A 27203-nucleotide genomic window follows, 5' to 3' on the forward strand; every position below is an offset into this window, starting at 1 on the left:
CTTACCTTTAAAAAAAACAAAATAAGTTTGTTGACTGGCAGCAATAAAAGAGTATTTTGATATTCTTTATTCTCGATAAATCCCGTAAGATTTTTTTATTACTACAACCCCTGTATTCCAAAACAAAGCGTTTGTTGACTTTTTTCACATGAAAAAAAATGATAAATATAATATAAAAAATTCCAAAAATATTTAAACAACTTTTTAATGCAACATTGACGGATGATTTAGAACATGAAATAAACAAAACACACTAATGTGTGAGCTGACCCCCAAAAAAATTCAGGAAAAAAAAGAATGCTTAATTTTGATTTGACGCAAAAGTAAATATAGAGGGAAATGGAAATTTGCAAATTATTATTAAATATTTACTGTTGGAATTCTGAAGATTTGTATTTCTTTAAGCAAAACCTACTACAATTGATCAAATATCGACATATTAATGAATAACTTAATGCCATTAACAGCCTCAAAGGCATCAAATATAAATTTTACTTAGGTGGACAGTTGTAAAAAAAGTGCATTTTATGAATTGATTAGTTGTCCATTGACCTATTTATTCTATTGCACATCTAGTTAATTGAAACCTTACTTGAAACAACACACCTTTAAAATCTCAGGCAATTCCCAACAACGACATCTGAAGTGCCATTTTCCCCCATAAGATTAATTTAATCAACAACGCATTTCTTTTAACAATGCAGAGCATACCGCGTCTTTCTCAGGATTGCACACTTTAACCCAGAGAATGTGGTCCAGCAGCCAATCGATTGGCTTCTCCTTATAGAACATGAAGATGAACTCGACAATGAAATTCAGGTCTGGTGCCTTAAACATCTTTCCTGCATGAGAGCACATTACAAAGCATTAATGAGACTTTGGGGACTTGGGATAGAACTAAATCAGAAGGGACAAGAAGTGGCATCCACAGGCATTGGTTATCACACATTGAAGCAACATGTCAGGTGTGTGCCAAATCATACCTATGAAGCCCAATTGAGAAAATTCCAGGACCATCCAGTCTTCAGACGCAAGCTGCAAGGCAAAGTTCTTCATAGTGGCAAAGTAATTGGGCTTAGCCACAATGTCATCCTCCAACTGGGGGAGTAGAGGTCCACAGAAATGAGCTAAAACAATTCACTGGGGTGATAAAATGGAGAGGTTGGGATAACAACGCTCACAACAGGGATGTGCTATTCTGGATTGAGCCATGAAAACACACCATAACTACAGTACACCAAACTAAAGCAGGTGGAAATACCTCTTCCTTTCAGTTGAGAGCAGAGAATGGAAATGACACAATCGCATGCATTAGATGACGGATATGCTTGTCGTTGGTCCCAAAAAAGGTTTGGCGTAAAATTCCATTAAACTTCAGCATTTTTTAAATCAACATTTATGACTTTTTTAATGATGTGTCGCCGCCTAAAAGAAAATGACAACCTGGCAATGACGGAGGAAAAAGCACATTTAGGCGAGGTGTAATTGTTCAATGGTGTAAACAGAAGTGCAAAGGTTGTTTGTCTATATATTCCCTCAATTGACTGGTGTTCGGTCAAAGGTGAGCACTAGGGATGCATGATAACTACCGATAAAGACCGGCTTGTACAGATAGATGGATGCCATACTGTCTGCTGGTGTACTTATCAGTTACTGTCTTAAGTCCATTTGGAGAATGTATACTTTCGTGGTGGGTACAAATAGTTATAATTCATTTTGGTTGTGAATGTGGAGAATAACCTGAGCCAGGACAAAAGTTACACACTACGCCACCAGAGACTCAAATCCTTCAGTGCCAGACGTGACCCCCTGCTAATACAAATGCTTGAAGTTTGCTATTAAACACGTTGATGATCCAGAAAAGGACTGGGAGAAAGTCTATGTTCAGATGAAACAAAAGTAGAACTTTTCATGTTCAGGAGAAAGAAAACAGAGTTGCATCCCAAAAAAGAAAAACTACACGTTTTGTAATCATTATTTTTATCATTATCATTATTTTTTTTAGACTGTTTTTCCACAAATTGAATGGAACGGTTTGTGTGAAGGAAAGAATGAATGGGCATTGAGATTTTTTTTAAACGCTTCTTGCTACAGTATGGACATTGAAAATAAAACGTGGCCTTGCAGCATGACAATGAGCCCAGGCACACGCAACAAGGGATTGGCCTTGTAGGAAGAATTTTAAAGTTGCCGATACAGTCTCCAGATATCAACCCATTGATAATCTATGGAGGGAGTTGTAATTTTGTGTTGCTCTACAACAGCCCCCAAACATCACTACTCCAGAAGAGATCTGCTGTAGGAATGGGCCAAAATACCAACAACAGCAAGTGGAAACCTTGTGAGGACCTACAGAAAACGTTTAATCTCTGTCTTTGCCAACAAAAGCCATTTAAGAAAGTACAGTATTGAGATTAACTTTTATTAATAACCCAATACAAATTTACCACCACAATTTGCGAATGACAACTCAAACATTGAATTTTGAATTTTATAGATATTATTTTTTATTCAATCTCTCATAGTTAAACCAACAATGTCAAATAAAGGCCTCTCTCTTCTTTTTAGATTGAATAACTTGCAACATTAGTAATTAAGTTAATACTTTTCCCTTCACAGTATTTGTCAGTTTAGCGTTTGCGGCAGGGAATGATTCCGTGTTTAAATGACAACAAAATTATTATTATTTTTTTTTAAATCTCAAAACAGATAGTATTTGACGTTAAAATATGCACTATACTGGTAGCACGTTTTTTGGGCACCAAAAAGACAGATGAGCACAACAGACTTTCGAAAGGATTAATCAGAGGGGACGAGTGAACCAGGCGCTCTTTTTATCGAGAGCAAACAGATGCTGACAAATAGCATCTGCGCGCCATTGCTTTGTGGTTGCAATCGTTTTAATTGAGAATTAAGGTCAAAGAGGAAGCACCGTTCACAATGGCATTCTGGCTTACCTGGACATAATAATCTCCTTTACTCACTGCATACATCATAAGAAAAGAATAGTCCAGGTTCTGCTTTGTTCGCCATCTTAAACACAAAGAGAAAAGAAACAATTTTAGTTTCTATTTTTTGTAATTTAAAATTTTAACGTGCATGTGTGGATAGGTGTTGCCACTACATGAGGACCAAACACCTTCAAGTTCAATAGTGTTTATCCCTGGTTCATGCAATACTCTTTAATGTTCAGTTAGATGCAAACCACATAACTCTGAGGAATATCGACATATTACATGAGACACACAGCTTACCCAGGAAGGTGAGGCAAACACTCACTCACTTCCACACCTAAAGGACTAGTCTGGGGTTGAGTAAATATAAATTGCACCAAAACAGATTTCCATTCAGTCGCTTTGCTGCGGACTTCAAACAAAATGTCACAATAAAGTGTTGAGAGGGCAAGGGAGTAATTTGGGAGCAAGAGACGGAGGCCGCCTGTTCGGATGACCTTGTTCTGACTTTGACAAATGCATGTAGAATACTAAGCAGCTGAATCAAAGCCCTCTCCTGCTCGATCCCTCCCAATGACCCATCCTTCTGGTTCTGTAGTCGTGACCTCAGATTTACCCGTGTGCCGTCCAGCCCGAGGTCTTCTCATTCTCACTTAAAATAAAACATGGTAGTGATGATGATGAGTCTTACCGTACTCTGTCTTTAGGGTCTCCAAATGTCTCTTTAAGATTGTTGAGGTCTGGGTAAAAGGTGGTGGGAGGCGAAATGACCTCTAGCAAACCGGAATTTAGCTCTGTGGAGAACCTGGCAAAAAATAGAACACGGGTGACCTCAGGGAGCAGGAAACAACCAACTATGGTTGTAGCGCAAGGTGCTCTTACTCCATCTGCAGGCTAGAAACCACACTCTGGACATACTCCAGATCGGTCTGTAAAAGAAAGCAGGATGACTTGAGTGAATTTTTCCATTACCTGACTATTTGTAGTAAGAGACCCTCTTACCTCTCCCACAAAAATAATTATGACGCAGTCAAGTTTCTCCTCTGGAGACAGTTTATCGATAAGGGAATGCAGCGTCTCCGCTAAATATGACTTCACCTTCCGCTTCACTGTAGGGATCCCCATTACCATGGTAACTGGGCAGAAGAGTTTCAACCATATGATTTCTAATGTCAAAAGGTGGGTACAAGACATTTAACTGATGAAATTGGCTGAAATCCACAATACAAACACGCAGATGGAGATGAAAGGAAGCAAAAACAAGAAGGTGAAGTTATGTTCTGCACTGTGGTTTTCATGCACAGCCTCCTCAAAAACAACCTCTGAGTAAGACATGGATTCAATACATAAATAAATGCTTTTGTTTACAAGTGCTCGTAGGAGGGAAAACATTGCAAGAACTGACAAAAAAAAAACAGGACTGAAATGCTACTTGGCGTCAAGGCAACATCGAAAGTCACACTGATGCACGGAACTGCTGAATTAATTCATGAGCTTCTGTTATGAACTGAACTGGATGAAGTGTATAATAAAGCTCGGATGATTTTTATTTTTAAATCTAATAAATTCAGGTGCTTAAAATTGTGTTGGCAATGATTGTCCTTACAATGCTATTTAGATAAAACTGAGTTTTGCTTTTTTTGATAGGGTTGTAAATGCAAGTAGGCACTAAACAAAAAGGACGCCGGAAGAGAGTGCTGGTTACTTTCATGAGATTAAATATTTTTTTCATCTAGAAAAATAACCACTTAAGTCCCATCAAACTGAAATCACAACCAAGTAGACCAGAGTTGTACAAATTAAAGCCTGGGGCCATTTGGTGACAACGTTTTGTTTTTCAGCGACTTGTATCTTACACCAAAACAATTAAATATAATTGATTCACAATAGTTGGTAAGGCTACTTAAAAAATATTATAGTTTGTCAAGTCCTACAAAAATGAGCGCGGCAAATTAAAAATAAAAGTGTAAATAAAAGTGTTTTTGCTGGTCATATTTGACAAAAAACTTTTAGAAATTACATACTATAAATTACTATAGAATCTATCTTGATTCAGATTTTACAGATTACATTTGATGTTCTTAAAATAATAATTTGCACGATTTAAGCACACTCAATTTAATTTATAGAAAAATCTGAGTGGCTGTTAATTTCAGTTTGAGTTTTGCAACATCATTTCATCCTGTATACTAAGTCCAGATGAAGTTTAAAAAGTAACATTAATAACCATACCTTTAAAACTAGTCTAAAAAGTCTTTAAGGGAGACGTCAATGCCAACATTTCAATAATATTTTTGATCTGGCAAAATTACCCTTAAAAACAGTGTTGTATGAATATATGAATAAAAAATCAATAGCCATCGCCAGCATTTTGTCACTTGCTGTCAGCTAAAGATAACAACATAAGTAGGGGGTCAGGTGTCAACACCTGAAAGAAAAAAAGGTGAGCCGCTTTAGGGCAATACCCAGAGAGTGCGAAGTTGAACTTTTCTGAATTCATACCAGAAAATGTGTACCGGAATTACCCCTTTAACTGACACTTCTTTAATCTAGTAGATCATCTTCATACACACATATCGTTCTGTAGACCCTTTTACAACAGGAGCCTTCATCTACAAACAATCCTCAGAGCGCTCTTGCAAAAAATTGAAATGTCATCATTGAAAAGGAACACTTGACAACGGTTGCAGTGTTATCAACAATGATGAGGGGCCTCGCAAAGGGTACAAAAACAAACTTGAGGTGCAGAAGCTACAAGACGCGCGCTGTCAGCATGAGGAAAAGGGGGCCGACAATCTAAGCAGCATGGAAAATGTGTCCCAGTTTCGCTTTGTGTTTCTCAAACCGAACACCAAGTTGTATGGTGACGCCCACCAGCATTTAAAAAAAAAAAGTAGGTCGAAGATGAAAGGAGAGCGTGGGAGGCAGAAAAGAGTCTGACATCATGCGCTATGGGGGTAGACAATGAATGAGGGATATTGCAACCAAGAATGATGTACGCGGACCTGAGCATATTTTAGGCACCTTAAACCCAATATAGCCCCCACCCTTCCTTGCCGTATGCTGCTTATTAAGAAGAGTTGTCAATCAAATCCTTGATAAAATGTATTGGGCTTCATCCAGGGTAGCTTTTTTGTTTTTAAATCATATGGTACAATTTTCTGCTGTTTTTGAAGAAACAGCAAACCTATGTTAAAAATAGGTGGAATGTGTTAAGAGATGGAAGTCACAGGCTCTATTTTCTGAAGCTTGTGTGGGTTTCTGTATGTGTAATTTAACACGTATGCATACTTTAGCGAATAGCACTGGCAGCAGAATGGTGCCGCTATAGCCCAAAAGGGAAACAGAGAAAATGATCATCGAAGCATCAATGAGCAAGGTGGGTTGCGCGCTTGTAAGCAATCTTGGTATATAAGGCAGCATGATTAAACCGAATGAAATCGATTTTGCGATGTGACGTAGTGCGCAATTGTGTAATTGCAAGACACTGCTTTTTTTTCAATGATTCGTAGTTCTAGCACTGAAAAGGCAATTTTTTTTTAAAATCGCACCAAAATTGCAATACAAGTCCGAAAAATCGCACGGAGTTCCCTCCCACAAACTGTGCAGCCCTAGGTTATACAGGGTTTGTTCAAAACTGCAAAACAATTTTGTTTTCTTAAAAGTGCTATCTGGAATTTGAAAGGTTGTTACTTTTCTGCCACTAACTCCTGTCTTATGATAGCAGTCACTCTCCAATCTCTCTATATTCTCTTTTTAACGTTTTAGGACACCTCAAACGACACACGCCACCCTTAAACTTAGAGCGCAAAAAAAGCAATTAAATGTTCCTGTACAATTGTGTTTTTTGTCATGGGTTCATTCTTTTCTTATCATATACAATAAAAAATTGTTACTTTGTTGGACTTTACAAGCAAGTCCAGAAATAATCCAAAAAATTATGATCATTACTGCAATTACATTAAACACAATGATAATATAATAAACTCATAATTCAAATTTGAGAATATGAGGATATTCAAAGCATTTATGTAATGGTAGAAAATGCAAACGTCACAAAAAGGTCCTCCAGGTTCAGACCACCAGGTCAGAACATTATCATGAATGTACTAAACATATATGCAGAGGCTTTTACTGCAAACATTAGACTATTTGACTGCTGTTGCAACATGCCCCTCTAAACAAAAATATTCCTTTACTACAGGATTCTTAGAAGTTAAGCGTTTATGTGAAAATATTGAGTAAAACTATGTTTTTTTTTTGTTGTCAAGTGCTTCACCTACGTAAAAACATTGGAAGAGTCAACTCTTTTATACATGATAATTCTCATATCCCTTTTTAGTTTCATAGTTATTGCATACTGTACAAAGACCTATTCTGCAGTGTATAAATATTTCCTAGGGAATATGGTAATTCCTTGTTTTTTCGTGGGGGTTGCGTTCAAAAAAAGTTCCATGATAGTCAAAACTCGCCAGTAGAAACATTCATTAAAATATTAGATATCACTAACATATAATACATTTGACTTTAACAAAATAACTGTAGATCTACAGTGGCATGTAAACACCATTCCCTGATCTAAAACATACACAAGGGCTAGGAAAAAAACTCAAAACCCCAACGTGAGGTAAATAAAGAAACCTTGAGAAGGGGCCGCACATGAGTCAATCCCCCTTCCAAGATGACCAGGCTGCAACGAATTTTGCAATAACAAATAATACACCTTTTTCATGCCATTGTACAAATAAAAACACAGAGTTGCACATGAATAAATGATCGAATGGTCTTTACTGTCGTTATGAAATAGTAAAAGAAAATTGAATGGCTTCTCCTTTTAGTGTTAGAAAACAATGCAGAGAGCGGCACGTTAGCATTGAATATCTTCGAATTGAGCCAGGTCTCCATGATGATTAAAATACAAGAGTCACAAATGTAAGGGGTTCCCACGAGGTGTAGCTCCAGGTCATCCCATGAAAAGGATGGGTAATGGATAGTGTTGGTGAGATACAGGATCAGCTCCAGCCTAGCCGTAGTAGTCGGCCAGACATACAGCACTGATATTGCTTTCTCTTTCGACGCCGCTTCAATTTTTTCCCAAACCCGATAACAATCCACAAAGCACTTGCTGAGGATCAGCATTACTTAGCACTCTTTTGACTTTATTCAGTCTGATTTATTTGATTTTTTTTAATGTAACAAATCGCTAAAATAGTCAATTGAAAGCCACACCTTCTGTTTGACTTCTATCATACGCCAGCCTATCACAATCACGCCCATCCAACACACGCGTGCGCACACAAACACACATAAACATAGCATTCGCTATGTGTTGTCTTCTGCAATACTAATGCATGATTACAATACAAGAAGTAGTAGAAATCAAGATAAGTAGACCGCAACTCCAAAATATTTACATTTATGAGATTACAGAAGGCATAAACATATCTGAATCTCATCAATGGCGCTCTGCGGGAATGGTAAATTCTTACCTTTAGTGCGTCCCAAGCCGACTTGCACAGCTGGATGCAAGCTGTTCTCATTGGTGAGAAGGTGAGGCAGATGGTGGTAGATATTTGGCACGTGGAGAGGTTTCCTATTGGCCAGCTCCTTCAAAAGTTTCTGCGTATCAGCTAAAATCACCAGGAAATGAAACACAAATATTCAACAAGGAAGACACTTAAGAGACAACCATGCCTGATTGATAAAAATCAGGAATAATTTAAAAACATTTGAAAATTGTATTTTTTTTTTTTAAGTTCAATTTAGAGTTTCTGAGTGAAAACAATAACAGGAAGATAGCGATGACGTAAAATAGTGTGTAAGCCCATACTTTTAGTAAGGTTAAATAACTTTTTTGAAGCAGAGTTTGGATTGGTTGCCACGTGAGGCTTAAAAAATGGTAATGTAACCTCACCTTAACTGCAAGTACTGGCATTAAGAGGCCTAAAACATACAGAAAAATAGAAAAGCCCCCCATCGCACCCCTCGCCCTCTTTAAAAATCATCCACTATACCAGGTCAATTCAATGAGTGCCCTGGGGGCCAAAGGCTTCCTAGGACCAGGCATAAAGTGTGGCCCAATCTGTAGTTTTCAACACAATTAATTGAATTCAAAAGGTGCAGAGGAAATCTTGGTTTAATATAATTCAGAAGTTATATGGTTGATGCTCTAAATGCTACACTTACAAAGCAATCTAGCAGCAGTTTTCCCACAATGCATTGTTTTGACACATGGCTAGCAGGGACACTGGGATATGTCCCTTTCTAATTTGTTAAACTGACCACCAAATCCATTAATTCAACCTTCAAAACAGTCACAAAGTTAAGGATCTATTAAAGTTGCGGCTCCTATTAGCATGCTTGACAAACTTACTTTATGTTTAGTTTTAAAAGAAAGTTTATGCTTATAACATTAAGGAAGTATTTGTATTGACTGAGTGCCTAAAATATCTGAGATGACTTGACCTGGAAATTTGACCGAAGTGACTCCGTAATTGAATTGCCAGACAATAAACCATCTGACCTGTGATAGATGTTCAAAGTAATCAGTTACCTGAAAAGGTGCTTAGGGCATTTTTGCTATTGTTAGTTTCAGCAATGGCGCGCCGAAACTGCTCGAGGATATTGTTGAGTTCCGACGAACGCTGTAGCGTTCGGTGCTCGGCCACACGGAGCCGCTCTTTCAAAGCATGGAACTCCCTCTGATACGCAACCAATTCTTCTGCAACAAGAACATAACGTAGCCACTGAGTCACAATAGTCATAGTATATAGAAAACAATGGTAACTTTCCAAGATAAATAGTGAACTTCAGTCATTGACTCCAACCTGGCGACTTGGGAGTATCAAAGTTACCTGAGGCTGACTTCCTTGTTAACAGTTAGAAAAACATAAAAACAAGGGGTTTGAAAAGCGATAAGGAGCTAAGACAACAACAATAGTGCACATTGAGACATTTTGTGATCAAGGTCTATACAAATAAATGTGACTTGACTTGACATACTGTATGTGTGTGTTATATGGCCACGTGCAGTCTGTGCACTTCTGGAGATAAGTTGCCCTTTCCTAAAGGAGGATATACCAAGACATTATCAGACTTATCTAGCTTGGCTGTTGGAAACAACAGTACTGACAGTTGTTATCAATCTGGGTTTGATCTAAACTTTAAGAGTTTATAGAGGTCATACTGGGAAAGATCTAATTTATGATTTAATTTTCACGAAAGAAGGACTTGGTTCATTAACAAAGAAAAGTAGTGAGATCCAGTATCATCAACAATGTCAAGGAATATCCGATGTAATAGTCCACCTTTTCTCATATGATATTTTCCCCAAAAGGAAAGAGAAAATACTATTTTCCAAATCTGAATATTAATATCTGATATTGGTAATTATCTTTCCAAAAGCAGTACTGGATTTTATTTGACTTTATCCCAATCCTTTGTTAATGTCGCTTTTACAGTATGCAAGCAGTCTATTCCAGGTTCCGCTTTCTTTCCTATGCAACACTGTCTGGATTGACAGCATGGACTACTTTATGCGTTGGGCAATGATAATCTAAATTTTAAAGGCAGCAGTATATTGAGCGGAGGGAGATTGCAATACGGAGAACAAAAAGAAGGAAAATAATTTTAAAAAATGATCCAAAGCAGGAAAATGATCCTCATTTGGACTGATTTTAATTATAATATTATATTGATTTTAATTATATTAATGACGCCAAAACATTGTACAATGTCTATCACTGACAGAACAATCTGAATGAGTCTCTCAAATTGTATACGCTGTAAACAAATTTATAAATGGGAGTTAAAAAAAACAACAAAAAAAACTTGTTTTTTTGCCCTACAATGTTGTGTCTTGCTGTGAATAAATAAGTGCTATGTTGTGTTTGCAATGTTTGTCATAACATAATAAAGGAATGTAAATCATTAATAAGAGGAGCAATTGGCTGAGCTTGACAGTTATCAAATAATCTCCTGTAAATCAAGAAAGAGGAACCGGCATCCTGTTGTAGCAGCAATCACCAAAGCGGCAGTACCCATATTAGTGGTTTGGTATGTTTACTGGCCGATACATATCCTAAAACAGTATAGAATCGGCATCAGAACAACACTAGTTGATTTTTAGTGTAATTAATTACTTGACGAGCAGATTTATTTTTGTAATAAACTCCTGTCTTGTTTACCATGCTTTGTGGGTGTGTTCTGTTTGCTGTATTATTGCTTTTTATAGTTAGTGTATCCAAGTGGCGATAATTTATAAGGGCACACATTCATCATAGATCCAGCTTCTTGATTTTGCTTAAAACGAAGGCATCAGCTTGATGTGTTTGAATTTAAAATCTACTAAACATTCTTCTGGGGCTGGGGTAAAAGGGAAGATTTTTGTGCACGTCCCCGGGCAAGATTCCGGACCCCTGAGATCTCAAAGACCTCTATGGGAAACACTAGCAATATTGTATAGGATGGACAAAACAACTTCCAGTAGTCAAACATTGTATTATCACCAATACAGCTTTGTACATTTTATAACACAATTTAATTAACAACACAAAACAAAACCTATCTCAATACATATCATTTCAATTATTAAAATTTCCCGAACTTTTTCCAAAAGCTTTTAAGTGCACGTTTGAGATCTTCTAGTTGGTGAATGCATTTTGGGTTTGTGGACAAAATCCAGCAAACAGCTCCAACATCCAGAACCTCAAACAATATTTTAACACACAGGAATAAACCTTGTTTTAGGGGCTGCCAAACAGCCGAAGTATTTGGGATGCTTCAAAAGACCACTATACAATACGCTCATTGCAATACATGCATGTCATCTGACAACCATGGTAAGATCTGTTGTGTTGTGGTGAGGTTAGCCATAGAGAAATGATTTCAGAATTCATTAGCCTGTTAAACGGGGACACAAGAACAAGGGCTGTGCGATTGAGTTGAGACACTGTTTTCATAATGTTGGCCCATGACTCATTGCTACAGGCATTGACAACTTCCTGCAAAGTTTATTATCTGCATTTTTCTCAGTTATTTACACAAATTGTTTGATGTTGCCGGGGAAACTGGCCATTTTGCTACTTGTTATTGGGCTATCTTGCTAGTAAACTGTTACAGTGCTCTTTGGGAAGTCCATCCCATAAAACAATGACAGTTGTATTCCCTTTATCATTGCACTCCCTTGCATTTCTCTGACTGAGCTATTGTTTGTCCACACTGTGTGTGCTTTAAAAACAGATGCGGTCAAGCCCATGAAAAGGGCACTTCAAAATAGACTTTCATCTGCACAACAGTGCTTTGACTGCTGGGTCTACGGAGGTGAAGCCACACCTGTTGATGCAAACAGTGCAGATAATATTTCTTTTAGGTTCCATTGTACAACAAATCAGTGTATTCAGTAAACCCAATACGCAAACACAACATGTTTTTTTAGATTTACTTTAGAGCCAATTGTTTAAGATAAAAAAAAAAGAATTGAAGATGTGAAGTAGTTTTGATTAAAACGGTACAAAACCGAAAGTTTTAAATCCGAAAGCAGAAGTTAACCACCCAGAAAATGTTCTAGACCCACTCAATAGTCTACACCAGGGGTCGGGAACCTTTTTGACTCAAAGAGCCATAAAAGCAAAAAATATTAATTTTATTTTGGGAAAGCGCCACACCATATATTATGAGACAAATTTACTAAATTGCTAAACCCGCGCCCCAGACAAAAGCTTAGTCTTCAGCACATTTATTTTTGATGATTTGATAAAAATTATGAAAAGAGAATAATGCCAGAGCCCCTGTCCCAAATTCAACAAACAGACCACTTTAAACTTGTCTCTTTCTTGCAATTACTCAAGATCGGTTAAACTCCTTTTGACCCTTTTTTTCATACATATTGGTTTCAAAACCAGATGCAAGCATTTATTTTGTAAAAACGTCACAAGATTCTGAGAATAGGGAGCCTTATGTGCTTACCTTTGGCGAGAGATGGGAGGGAATGCTTGTACTTTTTGCATAGCTCCACCCATCCCTCCCACTCACCCAATCAAATGACTAAGTTCTCTTCCGGTGTTTTGGCGTATTTACAGTTCTGTGGATTCATCATAAAGTATCTGAACACTGAACACAGATTATATAGTGAACTTTTAAATAAAGGATTCTTTAGCGTTGTACAGCCAAAACGAGTTTTTTTCCCCCCTTTTTTTGTGTGACACCTTGACTGTAAATTGTAGTGAAAAACGTGCCCTATATATACTGCGAAGTGTTTCCTTTGCATTTAGCCTTGGTTTGGCTTTACGTGTACCTGAATAGCATAGACATTCCCGGTTTTGAACAATATGGAGAAATTTTGCATGCAATCAAATTGGTGTCTGAGCCATAGGTACTCATAGAAAGAGCCATAGGTTCCCGACCCCTGGTCTACACCCAATATTTTGATTGAGTCTAATTATGCTAGTAGAAAATAAGTAACAAAATACTTGTTTTTAAACCATGCAGGAATGGTGGCCATTCTGTTACCTGGTGTCAAGTGATGACACCACAAGCAGAGAAACATTCACAGATCCATTTTAGACACAGGTGAGTTGCAATTCGTCATAACCTAAGCACTTTTGATATAGACAGCATGTAGACCAAACGTTAAAATGCAGGTTTACATTTTGTACAATATTTATACTTATGCCGTTTGTAATATGATGCATGTGATAAAATGAAACCCCAAAACGCACATGGACCAACATAATCTGAAATTGAGTTTGAATTTCAACAAGTGCTTTGGCCTGATCTTCAGTATGTGCACACCCCGCGTTTGGCTAACCATGCTTTTGTTGCAGCCCCAACCAGGGTATCATCAAATAATTGTTGAGTTATTCCACTTCCGGTTAACCAAATAACATTCCCAGTCGGTCCCGCCCCTGAGCAACAGGCCTTAGCAAGTCATTTCAATTTGTAAGACCAATTTTATTATCTCAAGGCAGATTTTATTGACATGTGCATCACTATGACAAAGAATCCATGAACAAGTCATTGATACAATTTAGCTTGTAAAACCTATTGTGACCTTTTTTCTATTGATTAACTCCAGCATTTAACTCCATGGATGCATGACCGACCAGTACATGCACTCTTCCATGAGTGGGTTAAAAATTAGTGAGGGGAAAAAAGTTAAAAAACTAATAGCATCATGTCATAAACATGTTTGATCAGAACTACTTGACATATGACAAGATTCCAACTTTTTTCTCATCTTTAAAGATTTTTAAGAATAACAACCAATTAGATCAAGTTTGACCCCATTTCTAAATCAAATGGTTAAGATAGGGCCATATACCTTTCCATCCATGTGTGTATACTGTATAACAGTTTGTAACCTTGTTATTTGAGTCACAGGCTCTATAAGGCAGGCAATTCCCTCTGGTAAAAGTGTTGTCAATGTTGATTAAATCAAATGGCAAATGAAAAAATCTAATTGGGAATATGACAGGGTGTGTCACTTGCAGGAGTAATAAAGTGGATGAAAAAAAAACATGGGCGGCTGCACAAAATATAATAGACAATTACAACGAAGAAAGTCCATCCTTTACCCAACCCTGTTTTTCCTCTCAATTTCCCAGGGGTAAGAGAAGGAAAGGCTAAGATTCACTGCTGACACAACATCTTTACTTCTCTTTGGATTTCCTTCCCTCCATAGACTAATCTATTTTTTAAAATTGCATAAAACCATGCAGCCAAACATACTTATGGTTCAGTATGGTTGTTCCACAGAAGCTGTTTGATCACTTCTATCACGATATACCGTTGTGTTGTGGCCCTGGATTATTTATAATGGTAGACAAAATGCACAACTGACATATGTCCAATGCCCACGGAGGATAAACTAAAACACTATGCTCTTTTTTACACAAACAACAGCCTCATCGTGTTATACAACAGTGGGTAGTAACATTGGAACCTCTCAAGTGGAACTAATTTTGATCACTTTTTTTTTTTCATCGGTTGATTTCTAATTTGTTCACATTTGTAAACGATCAAGAATATGGCTATAATTTACTGGGGGTTTCTGATTACAGCCAGGGTGAGGCCACGCTGTTTGATTGAGACTCAAGTGCGATACATTTCTCAATAAAATCAAAATCACAATGCTTCAAGTCCTCTCTCAGTGACTTGCTGATGTATGCTGAATGAACAGCACGACAGGCAGCCATGCAGTTTGTCAATAAAGCAGGAAGTATGTACTGGAATCTCTTCACCAATTTGCATTTTTAAATTGCTAGAATAAGTCAAGGGGAAAGTGCTACAATCAAAACACGTGAAGCTCTTTGTGTTTAGGATCATTGTATATTGCCCCATTATTGATATGACTCAAAGCCCTAGTGTGTAATATTTAATAGCACTGTATTGTCTAATGCAAAAAAAAAACAGTGCCACAGAGCACAGTGTAGCAGCAAGTTGCCAGACAAACATGGAGGGAAACTTGGTAGGGATTCCACTATGTAAAATAAATGCAAATTCCTCGACCTAAGATTTATTTTTTTTAAATTAACAAGGATAAGAAAGTCCAGTATTTTTATCTAGTCTTCAAATCATTCGTTTTATTTACAGTATGAGAATCATACACATTGTCCCTTTAAGATAATGCAATTGTAATGACAAAAAAAATAATAATATTTGGCAAGGCAGTGTCTCTCAAACAATGTGTTGCATTACACTAATGTGTAATTGGTGACCGCTTATTGATGAATATTTGCAAAAAGCCTACAATTGTCAAGTGTCTGCTGTCTTCAAGTGTTTCGCAATGTAACTATAATATACTTCTGGCAGACGACAGCAGATTGGTTTATAAATATTAGTTCATGAGATAGTAAGTATATATAATTTTTGTAAACAATGTTGGTTGGGAAATATGTTTCAACCTATACTGTGAAACAAACCAAACAAAACAAAAACCATATTGTTACACAAACAAACAAAACAAACTCGACTGTGCTCCTTTTAGATTTTCATCCTATCATACTATAACAAGTTTTAAAAAAAAGCAGTGAAACCAGAAAATCTTAAAAAATAATGTAAAATAAAAAAACGACGACAGAGTAGATTACTGCATTATTTACTTAAACTACCTCCAAATAAGCATTTTTATTCAAAACAATTTGATGAGAACAAGTTTATACTGTTCACCTGGATTACATAAGCCAATTTGGCCAAATAAGCTTTAAAAATAAAAATAAAACAGGAGCCAGGAATATTTTCTTAAACATTTTCTAGGAAGAGTGTGCCTTGAAATTATTTTCATTGAAAAAATGTGTGCCTTTGCTCAAAAACCTGGCTTGAGAACCACTCAAAAGGTTTTACAACTAAAAACTATGTATGCAACGAATCAGAAAAGCTGGTCTGCGGATCAGACACATGAATCGGATAATTTTCCGGTCAGTCCCCACCAAAAACAAATAAATATATGTATAATAATTAAAAAACAAAAAACATGAATCCTTTGGGTTACGCTTTAAAAACATACAAATTCAGATTATATTTCCACAACCATATAAAAAGAACTCAGTCATAACCCATGACTGGGAAATATACATATATTTTTCTATACATACTTTTAATACCCTCATCAACTCCTCTACACTACTTATCAAGTCTTTTCAATTCCCCCTGATCAACTTCCAACTTCCGGACGGCAAAATAACTGCACGGTCGCGACAGTCAATCAATACCATTACAAAAAAAAAATCAAAGAGTCATCAGTAGTTGATGTGTGGGTCACAGTCCATTTTTATATTAATTCCCAACCGTTATATTATAGTTTCTTCTGACCTACATTAACTCTGAAGACCCTACACTGGCACAGCAAACCCGCACCACAATACTGTTCTATTTCCAAGATATACTGAATGTTCTCCAATGCACATGAAAGTAGAGCACGGAGTACATGAAGATGCAGAGCAAGCTGTTGCCGTTTCCTTAAGAAAAAAAACAAGGTTGTCATTGAAAGGACTAACACATATCTTAAGGGTCATTCTTTACAAAAATGCTGCTCCAGTGCAGGCAAAGGACAGCTGTCATTACGTAAACCAAAAAAAGGCTGCATTTACAGTAAAGTCAGTCAAGTGATACTTATTTTTATCCTCTATAATATTTCAAAAAGCACTTTCAACCCTACACAAGTAGTGGGAGAAGGATGGATGAAATCACGTTGAACATCCTGTGAATTCAAAAGCTGCACAATCAACTATTTTTAGCACAATCAGCTGATACTCGAGTTAAATGAGTGGCTTAACTGAATCACCACAAACTTGAAAATATGAAGATATAGTTCAATGGAGCTTTTGTATCACAATGACGACCAGCACTATAATAGCAGAGAGAGATTACCAGCCTGTCCTGGATCGTCCCTGGAGCCTCCTGCCACTAAGCATGCTTCAAACTAAAATACCCACCAATATCATTTTTACAGGCCACAACCTGATACCAATTATTAGTGGTCAAGGAGGCTGCTAAATACATTAATCATTTTAAAAGGACAGTGGATAATATTTAACGCCTTCTTGTGCTGAAACAAAACCTTCATTCAGTGAAAAAAAACTAACTTGCCAAAGGTCCCAGGTTCGAGACCGGGTAAAAACATATTTGACCTGGAAAGGGATGGGCACCACCAGGCTGTACTTGCCCAAGACACACACAGGAAATGGTGCCCCTACGACCCTAGCGGTTAAGGGATACAACCAACCAACTCAAAGAAATTTGAATTTCTTTTACATAGTGGAATCCTAACTTAGAGTCCGCTGCCATGTATGTCTGCATCTTGCTGCTACGGGTACCCAAAGGGGAAAAAACATAGCATTTTGACTTCTAGATATTTTTAGCAAAGCTGATCAATTTTTTATGTCTGCATTTTTTAGGTACAAATGTCTAGTGATCTGTATTTAGTTGTGCCTATACTTGGAGTAATGGATTTCCTGTAAGGCAGTCAGGCAAGCTGATTGACCCCATATTTTAGGAAATATGTGATATAATACATACAAGAGCGGTGCATCTTCCTTTTGAAATCTATCATCGTATTGACAATTAATGCTTATGCTTTGGAAATAGATTAAGACACAGGATTACAAAACACATTGTAGTCGATGCTACTAGGTACTACTCTACTTTGGATTCTCTAAAATGAAAGATAGGTTACAAATCAAAAATTGGAGCAGAGTAAGGACCCGACCCACAACAACATAGCATTTGAGGCTCAAATTACATTTACTGTATACTCAAAAATAATAGCGTGTGCCTGTGTGGCCTAAATCAAGGCAGACGACAGAGTATTGCATACTACAGACTATAATTACACCATCCCCTGATCTAAAACATATATGAAGGCAAGGAAAAACTCAAAAACCTCTGCATGAGGAAAATTAAGAAACCTTAAGAATGGACCGCACATGAGGTAATCCCCCTTTCTAGGATGGCTGCAATGGATGTTGCATTACCAAACAATAAAATAAAAAATAAAACAATTAAAATGTCAGATAAAATAAGAAATAAAATAAAAATAATTACAAAATAGCAATACATGTAGAATTAAGAAACAATGCACGGATATTGTCAAAATGAAATAAAGGTAATTCATAAGCTAAGGAAAAATATATATAAGATCAGCTGAACGGGCATCTGTAATTATTGAGTCATCACCATCTTTCCCAAGCTTTTGGTGAGAAGTAATATCGCTGGTGGAAAGTCACATAACCACGCCATTCCAAACAGTGGTGCATTCATAAAAGTGAATTTGTTTTGCCAAAAACTTGGTGAAACAGTGGAGTGACCCCTTTTGTCTTGTAGCTACAGTACTACACACAAACATCCTTTCTTTTGCCTCAAAAACATTGTAGGGTGGGTGAAATTTGGAGTTGCAGGTTCTTTTACAGGCCCCAATTAGCATACACGGCCACTGTGAATAGGTACATATTACATATCAATGAAATCATTTTTCAAAGTTCTTTTTTTTTTTTTAAATCCTTTTTCACATTTTTACCATTTTAAATCGTTTTACTTGCACCGAAAGGAGCAATACTTTAAGGGTTTAAAACAAGGGCCAGGAAACGTTTTTACTCAGAGAGCCATGAAACCAAATATTTTGATTTTTTTTTTTTACACTGAGTCACAATGAGTATACTTAAGACAAAATTCAACAAAGCCGCCGAACCTGAACTACAGACAGAAGATAATTCTTCTGTTTTTTAAGCCCAGGTATTTTTGCCATGTATTCAAATCAATGTTTGTTTTTAACTGAATGAAAGTTTTTTTGTACCATTAGGAAGCACTAAATATTACACTATGTCCCTTTAAAGGTAGAAAAGCACTACAAAGCACTAAAATCACAGTGTTGCACTCCCAGCCTAAATGCATTGAAATAACGAATTTTATATCCAAGCAAGATAGATGTACTGATAAATAGAGCCACACCTTGCTTGCGAGCCATACGTTTCCGAACGCGAGTTTAAAGGGATATTGATAATATCTATCCAAGAGTCAATAGTCGCAACAGCTAATATTCCGAGCTCAAAATGATTCAATTCAAACACTAACAGCACAAATTTTCATTGCCATTTTTGTTCATCTCTGCAGAGACTCCTGGCTACTTCACGCTTTGGTGTTTGCTAGTTCACTGATCTGCGGATTTTGATCTGAATTGTCTTTAATGTCATTGACATCAACGTGTCATTCATTGTGTTCTGGCAAGAGAGCGGGTACGATGACGCAGCCATCTTTTCATCAGCTTAAATTACAGACATTTAGCAAATTTCCATATAGTATTGGAATTTGTGGAAGGAAATCACCCGGAAAAAGTGTTGCCAAGTCGGGTAATAGTTACGTCTGCCTTGCGCATTTTTGATGGATTGTTAAAAGCTAGCAAAAGCAAACTTCCTTGGATCAGTTTTTCTAGAAACGTGAGACCAAAAATGAAAATGTTTATTATTTCCTTATCTTTTTTTTTTTTACATTGTGTAGCTCTAGTTTTATATTTATTTTGCGGTAATCTAATTTTAACATGCATTTGTTTTATGTTCTGATGTTGTTTTGATTTATTAAAAAATATATACATTACTCCTGCGGGGTTTGGAAAGGATTAGCACATTTACATTCAAAATGTGTCTCTATTTACGAAGTTTACAGGAACGGAAGGTACTCCAACAACACATTAAATTTGTAGGTAGATGTGCCAAAGTATATAAAAAAGGTATTACAGAAGACATTTTTGGTGGTTGCGCCTCATAATCAGGTAGACAGAAAATCCAGTACATGTGCAAATAGGAACAAAAAAACATTACGCCAAAAACTGTTGCAAAAATTGTTACTAAGTAAAGCATGTATCCCACTCTTAAACTGAGGGAAAATTCTCAAGGGGACTTGTTTGTCAGTAATAGAAAAACGAGAAGATTGTGACAGAGTGAGCGGAAGTGAGGGACACAGGATGTTGCTGTTAGCATAATGACAAACAGTGCAAAATGCCCAGTGCTGTTTCTAACAGCTCAAGGAGTGCCCGGAGAAACAGTAAACGTGGATGCGAGTGTGTGGAGGCAGCAGGACACACAAAGAGCACACACATCCCACTTGTACCGGTGCCTTGTCAGCACTCTGCTGTCTTTCACATATAGCAGCCCACCTCAGGCACTTCCCATCCGCTCTCCCTCTTTTATCACTCGGCCAGCTCTCTCCGTCCTTCCAAGCCACTGAGGATTCATCTGGCAGCCGGATTGCCCTTCCTCCATTCGACGACCCACAATCAAAACGCTTTCACATGATGCATAATGGGGGCGGGCAACAAGTGGATAATCCAACTGAAATTGTACATTATTGTGTGTTTGTGTGCATATTGCTCCTGATATTATTTTATCTCTTTTTGCTTAAAAGTCTCTATATTACACGTTTTACCCTGTAGTGGGGTGGGTGGGTAACTACAAGGATCATAGGGTCGCCCTTTCTTGTGGTGTGTCTTGGGCAAGTGCAGCTTGGTGGAGACTATCCCTTTCCGGGCCAACAAATTTTTCCACCCGGTTTTAAACCAAAGACCTTGCGCGTGTTAGGCAAATGTGCGAACCACTGCATGTCTACATTTCGTTGCCTACAATATTCACAACATTGATACCAATGACAATAAAGACAATCTCAATTCTAATTCTAATATATAACTCTTTTCAGCCTATGTCATCACCAGATAGGCACAGGATGCGTGCGCATCGTTGACCCAAAACAGCGCGAGAAGTAGTACGAGTTTGTATGGAGAGATAAAAGATTTTATGTTGAGTTCTGTTTTTAGAGTCACAATTTACAGAAACATGTCCAGCTGTTGTGAGTACAGGTGCACATATTACAATTTTAAAGAACATAATGTTTTTGCATTTTTAAGGGAAAAGGGGCTTTTCCAAAAGTGCGGTAGGAGCCGGTGGCTGCAAGCCATTAAAAGAACTGACTGGGCCGAGGACATCATTAGGCATGCTCCCTTTTGTGGGGTCCTTTTAATTTCTGGTATGTTACTATAGCAATCTGCTTTTGATTTATGTGAATGCCCATTGGCTTAGTAATTGTCAGTGAGATGAGTGTCAGGGAAATGCTAAGTGTTTGCTACCAATGCCTACTATTGACTGTACATTTACTACTGATGCTAACTAGTATATCTTTTATAATAATAATAATAATATTTATAAAATTAATAGGGCAGCACAGTGGTTAGCGCGTGCGCAGCACAGTTCTGAGGTCATGAGATGGAACCTCCTGTGTGGAGTTTGCATGTTCTCCCCGTGTTTGCGTGGGTTTCCTCCGGGCACTCCGGTTTCCTCCCACATTCCAAAAACAAGCATGTCAGGTTAATTGGCCGGTCCAAATTGTCCCAAAGTGTGGATGAGCGAGTGCATTATCTGTTCCTGTGTGCCCTGCGACTGCCTGGCAACCAGTTCAGGGTGTCCCCTGCCCACTGTCCGAGGATGGCTGGGATGGGCTCCAGCACCCCAGCAACCCTACTGAGGATATGCGGTGCCGATAATAACAACAATAATAATAACTTTAACATTAAACATTATGTATATTTTATCTTAAAATACATCTAAAAATAGTACATTATTATATTGTTTGAGGTGTCCTTAACACTTTAATTACCATGGGGGCTGGGGGAGACCAGGGCTTTTTTGTTTTTTTTTTTCATTTTAAACTGATATTTCATATTCTTAACACATAGTTACGGTAGATATTGCCAGAAATTGACAGTTTGGGTTGTTCTGAAAAAAAAAAAGAGCTCAAAAGTAATCACTCATAGGATGGGTTCCGAGTCCTTCATGGACAAAATAACAACAACAAAAAACTGCAGGCAGCCTCTCTGATACTTTGTTAATAAAGGGTTAAGAAGTTGAAAGTAGAATATTTTCTCTATTAAGTATGTGTAAAATATGCCCAACTAAGTTCAAAAACCTATATAATGCTTCTCCACCTTGCCCATCTGCTTTTTTCTTACTATTATCAGAGCCGTTTAGGACTCTCAACATATTAGCAGGCCAGAAAGGGGGGGGAGGAGTGAGCCGGGGTCAGAGAGGGATTCCATGCTCATGCTTGCGGTTTTCGGCTTGTGTAGAAGGAAAATGGTAAAAGTAAGAAAAGGACTGATTCCAATACAGTCCAAACACCAACCCAAAACCAAAAGATAAAAAACCATTCAAGCGGGTCACAGAGATGCACATACTTGCATGCGCCACACAAGCAGCTTGACAGAAACTGCAATGATGATTTAAGTTAAAAGACGGCATCAGCAAATTAAAAAAAAAATCAAATTCAGGACAGCACCTTTAATAGTGATTATTATTGCTCATTGTCGTAATCATTATTATCATTATTTATCACACCAACACAAATGACGTATTTAAGGTCGGTGAAAGCCAAAGAAAGCCAATTCTTCTTAAGTTTAGCTTATGTGTAAACTAAGCTCCTGTAAAAATTAACTGGTCATCTGAGCCACTTTTTAGTGTGTTTATTTTGCTGACATAAGAGTATTTTACTTGTTACTTTTTCTAAAAAAAAAAAAAAAAAGGAACTCACAAAAACTACATAAAGTGGCTCCCATGATTCATGTGTAGCACTGATCAGAGAACTGTTTATTTTTGTTGACTTTGATCAGTAGGTCTAGGTTCACATGCAGAGCCTAATACCAAATTCCGATTTTTAGGTGAAATACAATGTTTTTTGTGAAATTGTTCACATTTTCAACTAAATGCGACTTGTATGTGATCTCCTGTGTGACCGCCACAAGGGGCCCACATGAGCATAAGACGGCGCGTGACTTCAACTGCAATGCGCATAGTGTTTGCGGAAGTACTCATGGAGCGTTGTCCCACCAAATATTAATTAATTCCAAAACGTCATTTTCCCCGATTGAATACTGTTCTTGTGATGTGGTTTGAATTTAAAAATTGTTAAAAACCACTAGAAGATACTATCGCTTGTTTACAGCATTGACCTCAAGCGGCATGTTGTGAATCCAATTGTATGCAATGCGATGCGAAGGCTGTTCCGTGTGTTACAAAATAAACAAGTGTTAATCTTCTATTAATGTGTGAATTCATAACACTGCGTGTTTTTGACGGCCATGGTTGTTGACTTTTCCGCTCCAGCCTGGTGGAACGTAGAATAGTGACATTTGTCACCTATGGACAAGGTGCAGGTCGCATGAATACGTCTTGAGCGTTCACACAGCGGTTGCATTCCAAAAGATCCCTTATTTATCAGATTTAGCACCACATATGAAAGTGGCCTGGGTCTAGTGTTAACAAAATCAGAGATGTGCCATTCAGACGGACTTGAATAGATCGGAAAAAGGTCAAGTTTGTGCAAAAAAATTTTTTTTAAAAAGATTTCCCTGCTGTGTGAACCGAACCTCAAATAGAGTCGTTATCATGCTGCCAGCCCATAATCTGTACTTATTTGAGATGTTACGATCTATGATACACAATATTTTTCTGTCAATCGTCTGGTGTAAACTGACAATTACGTATTTTGGCATTCTGCCTCAAAAGTGCGCGCGCAGCTAAACTACATTATACTTGTTTGCAAACACAGAAAGGAGTCTATTAATCCCAGGAACCGATTTGAAGCGCTTGCATGTGCTATTTTTGTCCTATTGTGTGAGGCCGGCAGGGACCCAAGAGGAAAAGCATCATTGGGTTGGAACTTGGTAGCTGGGAGATCTTAACAGGACACGAAGGGGGAAGTGCGACATGTAAGTAGAAAGGAGGAGCATTTAAAAGGCAAGAAATGCTACATTCAGTCACCCAGCACCGCACACCCCAACAACAGAAAAACAATTTGCTACTAGTGATTTCCCGCTGGGTAATAAAGAAGTTCTTAGCAAATAAGATTTTCACAACTAATTTACTCGGATGGAGTTGTCAGTTTTTGCAGAAAAAAAGAAAAATATGCCCTGTATATGCCCCTGTATATGCCCTGGAGAACAGGCCAGACATGCACGGTAAATTTCATTTTGCCATTTCTGTTATCAGTAATAAATCGGGGTGGGGATCTATGGTACGATTCAAGTACTCTGATTACAGTTGTGAAACATTATTGAAGTATTATTAAAGCAAGCATTTTCCCTTCACTGTGATTCAAACACTCGTAATTGTAAAGAAATATGAATAATAAAATACATTTAAATTCTGAGACAATTTGTTCAAATTACATATGCAGATAGCACACAAACACAAATTTTAGTCAAAGTGTGGCCAAAGCTTAAATGTGCTTTGTAGCTTTTTTACTACACTTCCTATAAAAACTGTCCTAAAAATGGACAGAGGTTTATTTATGGATTCTCTACTGCACCTTCCGTATTATCCGGAATATAAGTTGCTCTGGAGTATAAGTTGCACCAGCCCATAAATACATAATTATGAAGGAAATATTATATATACAGTAAGTGGCACCTGGAGTGTAAGTCGCATTTTTGGGCAAAATGTATGTGATAAACGCCTACACCAAAACATGTAATCTTGAAACTAAAATAAAATAAGAGAACAACAGGCTGAATAAGGGGACGGTACACGTGTGTGCATATCTTAGATCCACTCAAATACATCAGTAGCGACGTAACATTTTAAGAGTTATTCGGAAAACTATTGCATGAAGAACATGCTTACCAAACTATCAGCTTCACTCCAAATCACTAAGTCCAATGAAATATTCATTCTCAGTGTCACTTTTATATGACCAAACTTTGATCCACAATTTCCCTTGCCCGGATAGGGTTACCGGGGAACCCCTCTGGAGCCAGGCCTGTAGGTGGGGCCCGCTGGCGAGCACCTGGTGGCCAGGCTTTTGCTCACGGGGTCTGACCGAGCACAGCCCGAAGGGACGACGCGGGTCCCCCCTCCCATGGGCTCAACACCTGTGGGAGGGGCCAAAGGGGTCGGATGCGTAGAGAGCTGGGTAGCAGCCAAAGGAGAGGTAACGGCTTGGCGCCTCTACGTTGGGGGTTCACTCCGGTAGACGAGAGGGTAGCATCTCTCAGCCTTCGTGTATGTTCTTATTCACCAAATAGCAGTTCAGAGTACCCACCCTTCTTGGAGTCCTTAGAGGGTGTACTTTAGAGCCCATTCTCTCCTACTGCTGGGGGACTTCAATGCCCAAGTGGGCAATGACAGTGAAACCTGGAGGACGTGATTAGGAAGAACGGCCCCCCCGGACCTAAACCCGAGTGGTGTATAGTTATTGGACTTCTGTACCCGTCATGGCTTGTCCATAACAAACACCATGTTCAGACATAGACGTCTCCATATGTGCACTTGGCACCCGGACATCCTCGGCCGCAGTTCGATTAACGACTTTGTAGTTGTTATATCAGACAAACACTCATTCATACCTAGGAAAAATTTGATTGCACTAATCAACCTGCCGTGCGTGTTTTTGGGATGTGGGAGGAAACTGGGGTGCCTGGAGGGGGCACAGGAAGAACATGCAAACTCCCCACGAGGAAGGTGGTGGCTCGAATTGAACCCTGGACTTCCAGACCGTGGGGCTGACTCGCAAGCCACTGAGCCGCCGTGACATTGTTTGTTATCCATCTCCACATAATTAAATAAACATGCAAAATTTAAGAACAAAATAAATATCCAATTATTTGGCTAATCATTTTATAGTCTGTGACTTGTCGACCATTAAAAGAGTTGTTAGTTGCATCCCAGCAGTGATTGCGCCCTTCTCCATAGTGTGACTACTTGAGTAACGTAAAATTCACCCTTTTGCAACAGATACATATATTGGGGTAAAAAAAAAAAAACATCTCAAAACTTACTTAAAATACAGAAATAATTTTAAATAAATCATCATTTAGGTAATATAACATATTACAAATGATTTAACACAATTAAAAATACATTAAATATAATGCATTTCCCCCTGAGGCTTTGCCACTCGCGACATTGTAAACTGTCCTCAATCATGCTCACAAGGTTACTGTGGCTTTGGCATGAGATACAACAAGAAACAAAGACATGCACTCTCGGGAGAGTCACGATGGAGTGTTTGTACAGCTGACCGACATCAGGCCCTCTTTGCAACAAGTCATGTGATGAGGGGAGGAATGGTCCATAAAGTGTGAGACAAGAATGGCAACAGCCAAGATTAGCTCTTTGACAATGACACTTGAATGTGTGAAATGGTGATGCTGATACAAATTCTGAACATCACTGTCATGACCCAAAAATATTTGGGAGTATCTTAAAAATCTAAATGTGAAGAATTAAACATGAAATACAAAAAATGCTAATTGACCATAATAGTTTAAACTCCATTTGTTGATTGGTTATCAAACAGTCCATTTCTGCAGTAGAAGAACACATTCAAGCTCAAAAAGACAATAACAGTAGATTTCTGGAGTGCCCAAAGGAAACTGACAATGACAAGGCAAGGCAAGAACACAAAACCTTGAGGAGAAAGCGAGAACCTAAATTTGAACCTCAACTTAAGAACTCTGAGGCCGACTCAACCTCAAAAATGCAATTCCTTGACTTGTTGCCACTTCTACACCTCACTGAAGGTATATTGTTCGATAGTTCATGAACACTGTTTAATTAAACAGATACAAATAAACAAAAGAAATAACACCAAGAACAAAAAGCTATGTTTCACCTGGTTAAAAGTTTTTTTTAATTTAAACTGGTTCCAAAAGCCCTGGACCGATAAATAGGCCATGAAATATTGGCCCACACCTATAGGGCAGACAAATGTACCGTA

The 27203-nt window shown here is 37.9% G+C and overlaps 1 protein-coding gene across 1 annotated transcript in view; it reads right to left on the minus strand.

The window, feature by feature from the left end:
* mgat4a (alpha-1,3-mannosyl-glycoprotein 4-beta-N-acetylglucosaminyltransferase A) overlaps positions 1 to 27203 on the minus strand; it is a 55053-nt gene that overhangs the window by 18453 nt on the left and 9397 nt on the right. Inside the window, exons 2-9 of the mRNA XM_088352368.1 lie at positions 9508 to 9675; positions 8444 to 8584; positions 3957 to 4090; positions 3837 to 3883; positions 3646 to 3759; positions 2958 to 3033; positions 984 to 1098; positions 712 to 842 (exon numbers count right to left, since the gene is read on the minus strand). Of these exons, the coding sequence (XP_088208494.1) occupies positions 712 to 842; positions 984 to 1098; positions 2958 to 3033; positions 3646 to 3759; positions 3837 to 3883; positions 3957 to 4090; positions 8444 to 8584; positions 9508 to 9675 (926 nt within the window). The remainder of the gene's footprint in view (positions 1 to 711; positions 843 to 983; positions 1099 to 2957; positions 3034 to 3645; positions 3760 to 3836; positions 3884 to 3956; positions 4091 to 8443; positions 8585 to 9507; positions 9676 to 27203) is intronic.

This window comes from Urocampus carinirostris, chromosome 14 (genome assembly GCF_059441175.1).
Source record: "Urocampus carinirostris isolate Australia breed hairy pipefish chromosome 14, RoL_Ucar_1.0, whole genome shotgun sequence".
Lineage (NCBI taxonomy): Eukaryota > Metazoa > Chordata > Actinopteri > Syngnathiformes > Syngnathidae > Urocampus > Urocampus carinirostris.